At 40.9% G+C, this 13890-nt stretch overlaps 2 protein-coding genes across 3 annotated transcripts; one reads left to right on the forward strand and one right to left on the reverse strand.

The window, feature by feature from the left end:
• Positions 1-43: 43 nt before the first annotated feature.
• On the forward strand, positions 44-3278 carry LOC109994645 (peptidyl-prolyl cis-trans isomerase FKBP14). Its single transcript, XM_020648083.3, has 4 exons — positions 44-355; positions 1253-1404; positions 1861-1988; positions 2747-3278. Exons 1-4 carry the CDS (start codon positions 162-164, stop codon positions 2903-2905), a joined length of 633 nt encoding a protein of 210 aa, XP_020503739.1. The 5' UTR covers positions 44-161; the 3' UTR covers positions 2906-3278.
• A 791-nt stretch (positions 3279-4069) lies between these two features.
• wipf3 (WAS/WASL interacting protein family member 3) lies at positions 4070-13526 on the reverse strand. Of its 2 annotated transcripts, none has more exons than XM_065948362.1 (8): positions 13216-13526; positions 11583-11692; positions 10149-10296; positions 7957-8109; positions 7077-7787; positions 5746-5883; positions 5333-5434; positions 4070-5251 (listed from the first exon to the last, which is right to left on the reverse strand). In XM_065948362.1, the coding sequence occupies exons 2-8, from the start codon at positions 11673-11675 to the stop codon at positions 5211-5213; spliced, it is 1386 nt and encodes a 461-aa protein (XP_065804434.1). In that variant the 5' UTR covers positions 11676-11692; positions 13216-13526; the 3' UTR covers positions 4070-5210. The 2 variants fall into 2 exon arrangements, with proteins under 2 accessions (XP_065804434.1, XP_065804433.1); XM_065948361.1 differs by having other exon boundaries at positions 5333-5437; positions 13216-13525.
• Between the last annotated feature and the right edge of the window lie 364 nt (positions 13527-13890).

Consider the following 13890-nt stretch of genomic DNA (forward strand, 5'->3'; position numbering starts at 1 on the left):
AAAGCCACCAATCAGAAGAAGACTTCCTGCAACAACACGTATAATGAAACAGCCACCGTGCCACGTAGAGGACCATCTGCACGCCTGCACAACATTTGTTCCAAAAGTTTTCCTTGCCTCTGTGCCCTGTGGTTGTCTCGGTCTGGCTGTAGTGTGTAAGAATGCTGCTGTCGGTGCTGAGCTGGCTCTGCTCCTCTCTGCTTCTGTCTGTCAGCGGGGGGAAGCTGCCTGAAGCGGAGGTGCAGATAGAAGTCCTGCACAAACCTTTTCTCTGTCACCGAAAGTCAAAATACGGAGACATCCTGTTGGTACATCATGAGGGGTACTTGGAGAACGGGACCCTGATTCACTCCAGGTATGTGCTTAAACAGCCTCCTGAGTTGGGCGTGATTAGTTGTTACCATGTTAAAAAGTTGTTCTCTATTTATCCCAATGGTTACGTTGTATGGACGCTACTTCCTGTCTTCACTTTTCTTTATCAGCTTGAACACATTTGTAGTGAAGTTGACATTGTTGGCTTGTTGCTTGTTACATTAGGTTTACATGACATTCCTTCAGCCGAGCAACATGTTCGTGTTGGCGCACGCGGGACGTCTCCTTGGTGACGCCTCCTTGCAAAGGGTCACGTGATATAACTTTAAAGGGTCAGGCCGCCAAATTGTAGCCTATAAAAATATATTTATTTCACATTACCCCTTACATTTTCTGCCATTTGACTATCCTTGATGTACAGATTTCTTACAGACACGTCGAGTAACTTTATTTATATGGCACAAAGAGTTTACAAAGTACCTGGATAAATAAGGGAATCAGGTCCTTTTTGTCCAGTGACAGTTTATATGAATTTACACCAAGAAGACAAAAAAATGTGGAAATCTATAAAGGTAGCAGAGGGTAAACAGAGAAATTAAAAACATCCGGAATCCAAACTAACTACATAAAAACAGTAAGATAAGAAACTGTAATTTAACACCCACAGAACCTCCTGCACATGTAAAAACTAATTTGCAGAGCCAAGCTTAAACAAGCCAGCCCTTTGGTTGGATTAGAGTTTGTGATTCTTACTGCAATTTTGGTTGTGACAAATTCACTCAGGGCAACAATAAGAGAATCAGTGAAACAGAAAGAAATCAAATAGCCCCATCTCCACAATAAAGGCACAAAAAGCCTAAAAAAAAATCTTTAAAAAAAAATCTCAATTATTCCCTTCTCAGACACTGATCTACTGTTTCTGTTTCTGTGTGTCCACTAGTCGAAGTCATGGAGACAAGCAGGCAGTGTGGTTCACTCTGGGTATCAGAGAGGTGATCAAAGGCTGGGATAAAGGCCTGCAGGACATGTGCTCTGGAGAGAAGCGGAAACTCATCGTACCTCCAGCTCTGGCCTATGGGAAGGAAGGGAAAGGTAGTTGTTGCTCTCTTCATAGCATGATGTAAGCTCTGCTGCATGAAGCACTTTTATTATTATTATGGAACTTATTTATGCATGTTTTATCTGTCTGTCTTGTTTTAAATGGCTGTTTAGGACTCAAACGCTGAATGAAGGCTTCATTCAGTGATATTAGTCCACTTATTGTCTACATGGAGCATGTGAACAGTAGTGTGCTCTGCCCTGGTAAGCACACATCACCCTAACCAATCGCATCCATCTCTCCCATGTCTAATTAACTGACAGCATGAAGACAACTGTATGACATGTGTGACTCGTTATGCACCCAAAGTTTGCTTCTCAATGGCACTTACATTTCTGATTTTAATACTCACAATTGTATGCAGCATGTTTATGAACTCTTCTGGAGATGAAAGCCAGACAAAGTTTAATTTAACGTCCTGCACTGTGATTGTTGTCGTCCAATGTCAGGCAAGATCCCACCTGAGAGCACACTCACCTTCATCATCGAGGTGCTTGAGATCAGAAATGGGCCGAGGTCACACGAGTCCTTCCAGGAGATGGACCTCAACGATGACTGGAAGCTATCGAGGAATGAGGTGAAGACAAGTAATACCTTAAAGGAAGAATGTGTGACTTTTTGATCCAGTAGATGTCGCCCTTGAGCACCAGCATGAAACCAAAACAAACCGCTGTTTGGCGACACCTCCGCTATTCTGAAGCCTCCGCTCTCCTCCAGTGTCACACCTCCAACCCCTCTCCACTCGCGTTCACCAAAAAGGAGTTATCAATTAAAACGCACCATAATTAAGCACCATTAAGTGCAAGCAGCGGACATAATTGTCCTTTGCTCGAGCTACAATTGCCTGTGCCCTGCTCGTGTTAGCAGGCTAATGTTAGCACACTCTAGTTCGCTCGTAGCTTCATATTGCACATAAATTGACACAGAATGACCGTGATCTTAACACACTAACGTGACATCCAAATAAGCAGTTAGTATGTTATTCTTCTTTTCTCTAGTCCTTGACTAAAACAGCTTTTTACAAAAGGCTCTCCAGTCCATGTAAACATGATGTAAACATGGCTCCAACCACTGTACAGCTGGCTCATGACTCAGAGAGACATTTACACAGGATATACTTGATTTCTGCTGTATTTATGTGTAAAATGTTGCACATTCTTCCTTGAACTATTTAATATTTCAATATTCATGTGACTACACATACTACTGTAAATAGATGTGATGTAGGCGTCCTCTTATTAACATGCCTTCTATTGTGTAGTTGGAGGTAAAAGACAGATCAGTCATCCAAAGTCAATTCTGAACACTGTAACTCATCCCGATCTCCTCCACCAGGTGAAAGAATACCTCAGGAAAGAGTTTGAGCGCCATGGCTACCCTGCCAACGACACCCTACATGAGAACATGGTGGCTGATATCTTCGCCAAAGAGGACGAGAACAAAGACGGCGTCATTTCCTCCAGAGAGTTTACCTACAAACACGATGAACTCTAAATTGTCTTTAATGTGCCAAAAAATTCACTCAAGTCACTCGTTCATGTTGTCTTCCAGTCTTCTGTGAGTTCACACAGTAGAAATACTTTTGTGCTTTTTTGAGTTCATTACTGAAACTGTCTCAGGTTACATGAAATATGTATGAGGAATTACTCTGCAGGACTTAAGCCAACAGCCGATTATTTCTGTTTCTTTTTTTCTTTTGAGCAGATTTTTACATTTGTGTGTATTTGCACAGGTCTTTTAAAGGCACCATGTGGCACATTGACATTTCAGAAAAATAATTTTCATTCATCTTGTATACACATTTTGAGACTATTTTCATTGTTTAAAGTTGTCTCTTATTTGTAATAATAAAAAAGGAGTAAATGTTTGTAATGTCAGAGCGTTTGCTAACATGTAATGGAAGTGGGTATCCATTTCTAGAGTTCTTGTTTCCTTTTTGAAGGTTATTTAATTTAAAAATGTTCCCTTTGTTGGCCTTTGGAAGAAAAAAAGGTCTTGCTTCTTTTTTTCTTGTAATAAAGAAATCAAACTTAGGTGAATAAATAAGGATTATTGAGGTGTAGTGCAGACAGAATATGTTCTAAAGTAGCACAAATATATTGTAGTATATTCTGTATGTTTGGTCTTGGAAATGTGAACTTTCAATTGTTTTTTGAGCATTAAGCCTGTCTGCTTTAGTATTATTGCTTTGATTTATTTCCTGAACAGTATTTTTAAACGGAAGTTGTTTTTTTCTCAAAAAAGAGACCAACCAGTTGGTTTAAAAACAGAAAAAAAGAACCAAGACCAAATTTTTGTTTATCAAAGGGCTCTAGGTAATTTAGTACACACAGTTCTGGTACACCTCAGCATAATCCAGCCATCACTATCAAACACCTGTGTTTGGCAAGTAGACATATCTGAAGCTGTTAAATTATACATGAATGCACTGTAGTGCAAAATTGAAAAGGATATATTGATCAACTCTGACATCAACATCAACATTTAGTGCAGTTTTAGGATTCTTTGTGGTTAGGATCAAATTTGTGTTTAACTGACTGATTCTCTACAAAGAGTGATAATGTTCTTATTCTTCAACAGTACTTGGCTGTTCTGAGGTGTTTTTATGTGATTCTTGAGCAAGAAAATATTTCTAGTGCCAACAAAAGTTCAGACTGTCTTGTTTCTGATTTTGTTTTTACTTCTTTAAGGCAAATACATCACGATTTGACTGAAGAGCAATATCCCTGATCTTTTTAAGGCAGAATCAAACATTAACTTTTTTTTTTTTTACAGAAAATACTGTGGTTTATTTAGTGGTCACATGTTCTTTACACATTGAACCAGCAGGTGGCACTGTCTTTTCATGTGTTAGTCTTGGTTAATACACAGGGAGAAAGGAAACAGTACACCTCATGTCATTATCTATTCATAGAAGACAACACTTCAGTGTTACTTTGAACAGATGCATTATCATTATCTTAACAAGTCAGTGTAGCTCCTTCTTTACAAATAGATTCACTTGTAAACTTGTCAAAAACAACAATCGCATAAACACAAAAAAAAGCACCAAATTATATACGTGGATTTATAAAGCTTCATGGTTATGCGAGGGTTAGCATATCCTGGACCACAAGTGACACCAGCCATTTTTGTTTTTGCAATAACTCTAAATGACATTTACTTAGCTCATCTTGGTAACAGAGTAGATTTAGGTGATGTGGTTTACAAAAAGGAAAACTGATGACATTTTGAAAGGATTGTCTCACTCAAACATTTTGAAAAAGCCTTTGGAAAAAAATGATTGGGCCACATTTCTATACAAGTACATAGGGAAGTCCTTCTTCAATTTTTACTGACTTTAAAAGTGGGACTTCACAAACTAAAAGCTCATGACATCTTTGACAAAAATCTCAGATGAAATTCATGTTTCACCTCCGTATGTAGATACTGTCATGCTAACAAACGGTGTGAAGAGTCATGTTAAATATAGCTGTTGGAGGACACTGTCCCATGTGTGTGCGTGTATATGAGAACGAGCAGGGAGAGCCCTCCTCCTCACACACATTCAAAACATTCCACACTGGAAAAAGTCAGAGGTCACATAGTCAGAATAAGGCGGGACCCTGTTTGACACTCACATATACACACATATACACACAAATACACAAAACACAAATAATACACACACAGGGAGAGCTTGCGTCCAAATGAGTCCACTGATGTCCTGTTAACTCTCACGAGGAGGAGGAGGAGGAGGAGGAGGAGGAGGACGGAGTCTAGCTGCTGATATGTGTTTGGGGATGAAGATGAGTGTGACTCATCTGAGGTGTGTCCTCATCCCAGGTGGTTTGACATTCACTGCAAAGGAAGAAGAAGGGAAATGAAGGATGATTTTTTTTGAGTCTTAAGAGGGAAATAAAGAGTCCGCCGTGCTGTTACCCCTGTTTTCTTTGCTGGGGTAGATCCGAGGGAAAGGCTTGAATTCATCGGGCGGGGGTAAATCCTCTACAGGGTGGAACTGGAACTTGGATTCAAAATCATCTGCTAGAAACAAAATGTAAAGATGTAAATGAGAGGTCAGAACAACTAGGTAGCTTGCAACGTAGCTTATTGTAATGCTCTTATTTCAAAGCAGCCCGGATAAGAAGATCTATTGAATGCCTAAATTAATTCAAAAATATCAATATGAGCCATTATAAGATTCACATAATCTCCTTATGTACATCCACTGCACTTACCAAAATTTCCAAACATTTTCAAGGTGAGCTACGTGTGTGAATATATGTAGCAGCTGTCCTGATTTAGTTTTTTTATTGCCAGGAGTGCATTTGTGAAAGGGGCTATCGTCTCACCCAGGCTGTGCAGGTGTCCATTCCTGAGGCTCGATGGGGGCATAGGAGGAGGTGGTGGAGGGGGAGGAATGCGGCTGGACAGCTCAGTAGAGGGGGAGCGTGCAGGGGGAGCTGGAGGTGGAGCCAGCCGACCCACACCTGTTACAATGGGACACATTAAGAACACAACTAACTCTAATACGGTCTTCTATTATAACTTTGACAAAAAGGCCAAAACACACTTTACTCTCAGTACACAGAAACAATGGTTTGTTGACGCTGCTTGGAGAGTAAAGAGTTAAACAACACATACCAGGGTGGATTTAATGACATGCTGCAACTCCTTCCAACCTATACTTTGTTGGAGGATAAAAACTAGCAATTACTACAAATATTTCTGTTTTTTTACTCTGGTGAAAAATGCACATTGTTTACATGAGCAGTTGATTTTTTGACTATGCACCAAATGCTTGAATTTTAAGAAGCTGATTGTATATTTGAATAATTCAGTATTTAAAATGTATGTATTCTAATGTCACTAAATGTCACTTTGTATTTAAGTACCTGAAATTAGAATAAAGAGAATAAGAATAAAGAAAGCTTACACATAATTAATAAATGTATAATTTTCATAAAATATGTATTCTAATGTCACTAAATGTCACTTTGTATTTAAGTACCTGAAATTAGAATAAAGAGAATAAGAATAAAGAAAGCTTACACATAATTAATAAATGTATAATTTTCATAAAATATTTACATTTTTCATCTGCCTACGTTAGATGTAAATATTTTTATCAAATCAGCATCACCTTAAAACATTTAATTTCCATTTATGAGCAAGTTTGTGCCTTGATTATTTTATTTGTATACTTTATAGTATCTGTATCAAATTTGTTTTGGCTTGGGAACCCTTTGAACATAGATATGTCTTCATACCGCTGTTGTTACAGATAATATATAAATAAAAAGGGAACTGATTCAACTCAATTCATGTTTTGAAAATGTCCTTACTTTTACAATTTTGTGTATCAGAACAAACGCTCCCCTGCATTTGAAAATCATTGTTACCCCAAAAAAATGTAATCTGTAGGTTTTCAAAAAGCCTCCGATTAAGAATTTAAAAAGTGCAATTTTATGCATCACACAAATTATCATCATCAGATCCACTTGTTGGCTCCATCTTGCTATCGATCCTCATGAACGCTGTGTTTGAACATGAGTGAAACATGTCATCTGACTGCTGCTTTGTGATGCTCACTGTAAACAAATGTGTGAGTAGGTTCTTTTTTTTTTTATCTTGAATTCATTGGTAGGAAAATAAATAATTCCTCTTCTTTGTGTTGACATACCTGCACCCCTGGGCACAGCAGGTGGTCGTCTGGTGGGGGCGTTGCAAGGGTATGATGGCGGCAGAGAGCGCATAGTTGGGGAGGGCACTGGCGGCACCTTGGGTGGTGGAGGGGGGAGGGTAGATGGGCAGCTGGGGGTAAAAGAAACAGGGAGCGGTGGAGGAGGAGGCGGCGGAGGACCCAGTGGACTGTCCCGCAGGATGGGGAATCTGGATGGTTCAGAGTGGAGCGGAGAGGGGGGCGGAGGGTGGAAACACCCCGAGGAGCGGTCACCTGGCACTGCAGAGGGGGACTGGTAAGGTGGTGGAGGAGGAGGGGGGGTAGAGGGCTGGGAGATGGAGGTGTGGTGGGAGTGTTGGATGGGGAGCCAGGTGGGCTTGGAGACATGGGAGGGAGGTGGAGGAGGAGGGCAGGTGGGTATAGGAGGATGCTTGTTGGCTGGACGTTCCTGGAAGGCTGGAGGTGGAGGAGGCGGAGGAGGAGCAGAAGGAGGGGTGGGTGGAGGCGGAGGAGGCGAGAAAGCATTGAAAGGGGGTGGATGCTTGCTGCCATGGGAGGGGGAGGGAGGAGCAGAGGATGAAGAAGCGAGCGGGTGGTGGGCGGAGCTTCGGAGCTCTAAAGTCCTGTTAGGCTCAGAGACACTGCTGGAGTCTGCAGCTGAGGGGGGGTTCCACATGGGCTTCAGGGAGGCAGAGGAGCTTGAGCGTGAAACTGTAAAACATAAGCACACACACACACACACACACACACACACACACACACACACACACACACACACACACACACACACACACAAACATACACATACACAGTAAGTTGTTTTGATGATCAAAAAGTCAATGAACATAGAATCAGTTGGAGCAAAACATTTGTCACCAACCTGGAGTCTTTCCAGATACGTCTCTCTGTCCTATAGGTTTAAGAGTGGGGAACCCTCTGGCAAAGAGCCCACCCAAAGGTGGTCCCATTGGCGCCATTCCTCCGGATGAAGCACCAACACTGTTGGATGCATCTCCAGGACTGGTTTTGGGTTCTGGGGAACAGGACAAATGATCAAAGGCAATTTTAGACCCTTTTTAAGGATGCTTCAGCACCTCTACACTTCAAGTGAGAACCCTTAAAATAATAAGAGAGGCATGAGCTTTTTATTTTGACAGAATCTTTGTATATATCTTAATCTTATATTTTAGCTACAATTTAGAAAAAATTGATGTAATGATCAACCATATTTAAGGTCAACACAATCCTTTGCTACTGCCATACAGCATACCTTAAAGAAACACCACCCCTCTCTCTCTCTCTCTCTCTCTCTCTCTCTCTACAGTTGGTTTAATCCAAAAATCAGGCTTGAACCGACAGCTTTTCAGTGACACAGTCAGGGAAGTGACAAGGAACAACGAGTTGCTGAAGTTGTCAGTAGAGCATCAACCCATTAAAATATGGAAACATGTAATATAATAAGGTGTACATTCTCAATGTAACCAACTATATGAGCCTTTCTTCAATCAGCTTGCTTGCTAATGTTATGCCGTGTGATATTAATGAGGAGAGCTTAGAGCTGTGTGAATCTTAGGAAACTAGGTGAATAGGTTGACAGTTTCTAGACTGGTAAAAAAAAAAGAAGTAATTATACACAGTCTAGAGATGCATTGTTACATTTAAAAGCATTCAAAACTTATATGTAAAAGTATAATGGTATTTGCGTTCAAATGTGACTTTGTACGGAAGTTGGTCTGGTTGCTGAAGAGGTGCCAGGTCACTTCCTGGGTAGTGCCCAAGGGCAAGGCACCGAACCCCTTACCCCTACCACGCTCCCTATGTAGCAGCCTCACTCTGTCATCTCTCCATGAATGCATGTCTATAGGTCCTGTTTGTACATGTGTGTATTTCCGACCTAAGTGTGGGAGTAGCATGTCGCTCAATAACCGAGGATAGTACCGGAATTCCCCCTCTGAGATCATTAAAGTATATTTAAAAATTCAAAAATTCAAAACAATGAGCAGAATAACATATTATGCTGAATTCCTTGCTACATAGCATACAGCTGATTTAATACAAAATAACTATAATGCCATGAATTGAATACTTTTGCAAAAACAGCATATTCCATCTTTCATCTCCTTACAAACTATGATGTGGTGTAAAACTCATGTAACTTCCTGTTACTGTTGTTTTTATTAACAAAACTCTCACATGCTCTTGCTGAGAACCCCTAAAGGTCTGACTCTAAAATTGTCCCAAGTGGTTAAAACAGCTGTAATTGTGTTAAGAACTGTGTTTACAGTGTGTTAAGTGTTAAGCAGTATTACACAGAATGTTTTTTTAATAATTAGAAATACTTTGAGAAAATTCAGCCACTCTCACTCAGGTTATCAGGTTATTCTATGTCTTAAATAGGCTCAGTGTCATTGTCATGTGAATTCTGTTGGATAGAATTGAATAAAATCAACCTAAAAGCAGCTGAAAGCAAAGTTCAGGCAGGGACATGAGTACATTTTTACACCAGCCAATTTACTTCATGCCCCTTAACAACTGCACATTCACTACACAGAGCGGTCTGTTACATCTGTCATTACTGCTCCATACAAGAAGCTAACACAACTACTGTAAGCTGCAGCTCTTTCAACGGAACTGCAAGTTCAACTAAAACACTGATCAACTGAATACACAAAGTGCTAATAGTGTTATATTTTTAACATATTTCATCTACTTAGTATAGTCTCTCGTGTGCATAAGATTATTGAATTGACTCTAATACGATATGTCTTATCCATCGTGTTTGCCATCGTATACAGCTGGTCCTATTCTGCCTGTATCCTTATCTGCTATAATGCATTCCTTCCTAAAGTGCTTTTGGTGTGTGTGTGTGTGTGTGTGTGTGTGTGTGTGTGTGTGTGTGTGTGTGTCGATGGCGATGGTTAAATATAGTTCAAAGAGGAACATCATATCCAAATAAACTGTCTTTATTCCCTAACACATGTCACAATTACAGCGACTTGTGATGTAATAACTGTCTAACACAGCTGAAGTGAGAGTGTGTATGTGAGTAGTCAATATGGACATTGCTCTTACTGTCGACAGCAGGAGCACTGCGGTCGTTGACCTGTGTGACTTTCCTGAGACGGGCTCCTTTCTGGATGTCGGCCAGCAGGGCATTCCTCCCACCTCCTCCTCCTCCTCCTCCTCCACCAGACTGGAGCTTCAGAGGCTCAGACGGACACTGTCACCAGAAGAAAAAGCACCTTTTTACATCACTTTGAAAAGAGTTTTACTTTGTGTGTTCTGTGAAAAGGGGCCCCCTTCAGGACACTCTCTTTCCTCGTTGTACCTCTCTGATTCACCCCATCTCTCCATCGTCCCCACAAAATGCAAACCTCCTTCAATCATCAGAAATAAGCTATGAGGTCTGCTGAGTCTTTGAACAGTTTTCAGTAACTGTAGACGTCAATCCTTTTTTGCTCAGTTTTGTCATGCAGTGTTTTATGCTGTGATTTATCTGTTCATTTATTTCATCCATGTGTATGTAAAGCACTTCTAATTATAGGCTACTACACCGTAACTGGCCGAGTATTTTAAAAAAAGGAAAATTTAAATGGTTCTGAAACTGATCGAAATGAATACTGATACCTCTGTATTTCCTACAAAGCAAAATAGTCCATCCACTGAAGCTATGTTATTTCATAAGTAGTAATGCCTAAAGTTTCTCCAAGGAACTTTAATATAAGTGCAGAAACAATAAGACAATTAATATGTGAGTTGAGCTAAGATTCTTGACAGTATGTTTTGTTTTGTTTGTTTGACTTACAGTTTTATGGTATTCTTTATTTGGGGCTTTTTCTGTCTGTTTGTAAACTCACAGACTGGTGTAGGCCAGAGAGGCCAGCTAATGAAATCACCTTGGACTCTAGGACATTTGATTTGTAATTCTAACAATTTGTCCGACATATATTTCCAATTTAATCCCCCCCCCAAAAAAAATTGTAACATCAAAAAAAGGCATTAGATGTAATCCTGGAGGATGAATGCCAGATTTAAGGTTTAATTTGCTTTAATCTTTTTACATAAGAAGCTCGGAGGGGAACAAATGTATGGCAATATCATCAACTAAACGTAATTTCTTTGACAAATAAGATGTACTACATAAAAACAATGAAGAAGTAAAAGCATTCAGCACAGGGATAAATAAGGAGGGGAGAGGCTTATAAAAAAGGTTGATTTTTTTCTTGTAGTCTGCTGCAGTGCATCACCACGGTGTGGCATTGTTTGCTGGAAGGGACAACTCTTCTAACATGAGGACACTGTGCGCCTGCTGTGGAAACATAACACTCTGCTACTGAGAGCCTGCTGTTTGCACTACCTTGTGTGTGTATGTGTTTGTTTTCTGTGTGTGCATTACCCCAATCAATAATTCAAATCCCTGCAGGTGATGTTGACGGTCAGTGAGAAGGACACAAGCAAGCGTTTACAGTTGCATGAAAGAGACTTTGAGTCCAGACACAGTCTTACCTGTGGCAGGGCAGCGCTGGGTGGAGGAGGAGGAGGTGGAGCCATTGGAGGTGGAGGTGGAGGAGGAGGAGGAGGAGGAGGGGGGGCTGGCATGCTGACGCCTCAGATACCTGCAGACAGAAACACAGTCAGGAGCTGCTATTGTGTTAGGGGGCTCTTGGATGACCGCCTCCCCTCTTCTCTGGTCAGGAAGTTCTTTCACCACCGTGCAGCGCAAAACAGGAAACAGCGAGCGCTGCATCCTCTCCAGAGAAATCCGACATACACTCTGACACTCCTCCCATTAAACGCTGTCCTCCTCTTCTTCCCACAATGCTCTGTTGCAGGACTTGGGAGAGGAACAATGGAGCTTGTTGTGTGCAAAGTAAAGGACCCCTGCCCCTCAGACCTTCAGTGCAGTAGAGTGAATGAAAAACACATTGAGGAAACTCCACAGGAAAATACTCCAGTGTGCACTCACATTGCTCTTACAGCGAGCATAACTACACTCAGGGTATGTTGTTGTCAAGGAACAGTTTGAGGAGTTCAGGGTAGGATTATGTCATGTTTCAGTCTCCAGATGTTTTTGCCGCTCACTTAGTAAATGATCCACAGCGACAGTCACTGAGACCTCAACCCAAACTCAGTGACATCAGAAATTCTTCCCGAGCTGTCTTCCAGAGACTGAAAACAGCCTGAGGTTTATGCACATTCAGTTCTCTGCTGAATCTGCAAATGCCTCTCCTGAGCAATTTAATTAAACAGACAAGAGAACCTGTTTTTGTTGAATATCTGACTCAATGTGTGTGTGTGTGTGTGTGTGTGTGTGTGTGTGTGTGTGTGTGTGTGTGTGTGTGTGTGTGTGTGTGTGTGTGTGTGTGTTGGATCATGCCCCCCATCTATGCATCTGGCAGGCCGTCCAGTGTTGCTATTTCTGTCTTCATATCTGTGTCAAGTAGCTTCTGTGACACTGTCAGTGTAGGTCTGTAAAGGGGGAGAAGCTGAATGTTGGTTAATTCAGCTCTAGAAAAACACATGGGCATCTCTTACACCAGTTGTTGGAAATCTTTGACCTGTTGTGCGCCTTCCTGAAGCAAAGAAGTTCTCAAGCAGCTGGAAATAACAGTAACTTTTTATTGGAAGACTTGCAAAAGGATTGAGACAACTGATCCTATGAGTATCAATAACAGGGTGCAAGTATTCATTTCTGTTTGGGATCTAAGAGACCACCAGATGTAAACTATGGTTCAATTTGTTTATTTCAATAATTTCACCAGTGTGTATCCTTTACAAAACACATGTCTGTCTTCTGGCACCTTCATCACATGACACATTTGTAGCAAATAGAAAGAAAACGTAAAAGGTTATTTTTGTGTCATTACCATTGTGTTTTTCTATTTGTAAATGAGTAAATTATAGCTAAATTATAGTGAGCTCAAACAATGAGGACGTTTAAACCAAATCTACAATATGCAAGTGTTAATAGGCTATATTGCTTTATCAAGACAAGATGCTGAGGCAATCACAACACATCCTCCCACAAGAGTCTCAAATGTCCTCTTGTTGTATTTTTTTTTTAAATTACTCAGACAGTATTGTGAGAAAAAGCATGACATACATACAAGTGTATGTGTGAATAGGCCCACTGACTTACCTTCACAAAATAGACTATCCGAAATACACCTGCTGTTACGGAAGCCTTCAATGGGATGGAGAACTGCAAACTGTCCTCAGTGAGCTCCTCATAGCGGGTTATTAGGAAAGTTTCCAAGTTTTGTGGGACCACGTAGGGCCTATCTGACGTATGAACTCCTTAAAGTAACAACAAAAACACCGTCCACAGAAAGTTTGACTTTACATTGTATTTGAGTCCACGCCGCAAATGCTGACAACATGTAGCCTAAAGGTGGTCCCGTTCAATGATCTTCTTATAACGTTGGCTGTTTATTCTCTGTTGAGCGCGCTGCGGGGGGGGGGGGGCAGCGCGAGGCCACACCTCACCGCCCTGAACTCATCACGAGACCAATGGAGAGAGAGAGAGATAAAGAGGGAGCGCTTATTGGCTATAGGTGTCACTTTCCCTTGAATTCCACCTGCTGTGGACAACAACAAAAAAACACTTTGAAAAATTCATGAGAAATGGTTTTAAGAAGTCTTCACAAGGGACTTTAAGCGTAACAGGATCTTATGGGTGGAGTTGTACTATCAGTACTATCATCTTGTCCTCGTATCTATTTCTCCGTCTTTGAAGTAGCACGTTATCGCCCCCTTGTGTTGAAACCCTACAACACAACAAGTCATCCTTCTTGAAATGAGTGCATGAAGTAAT

This window comes from Labrus bergylta, chromosome 19, assembly GCF_963930695.1.
Source record: "Labrus bergylta chromosome 19, fLabBer1.1, whole genome shotgun sequence".
NCBI classification, from domain to species: Eukaryota; Metazoa; Chordata; class Actinopteri; order Labriformes; family Labridae; genus Labrus; species Labrus bergylta.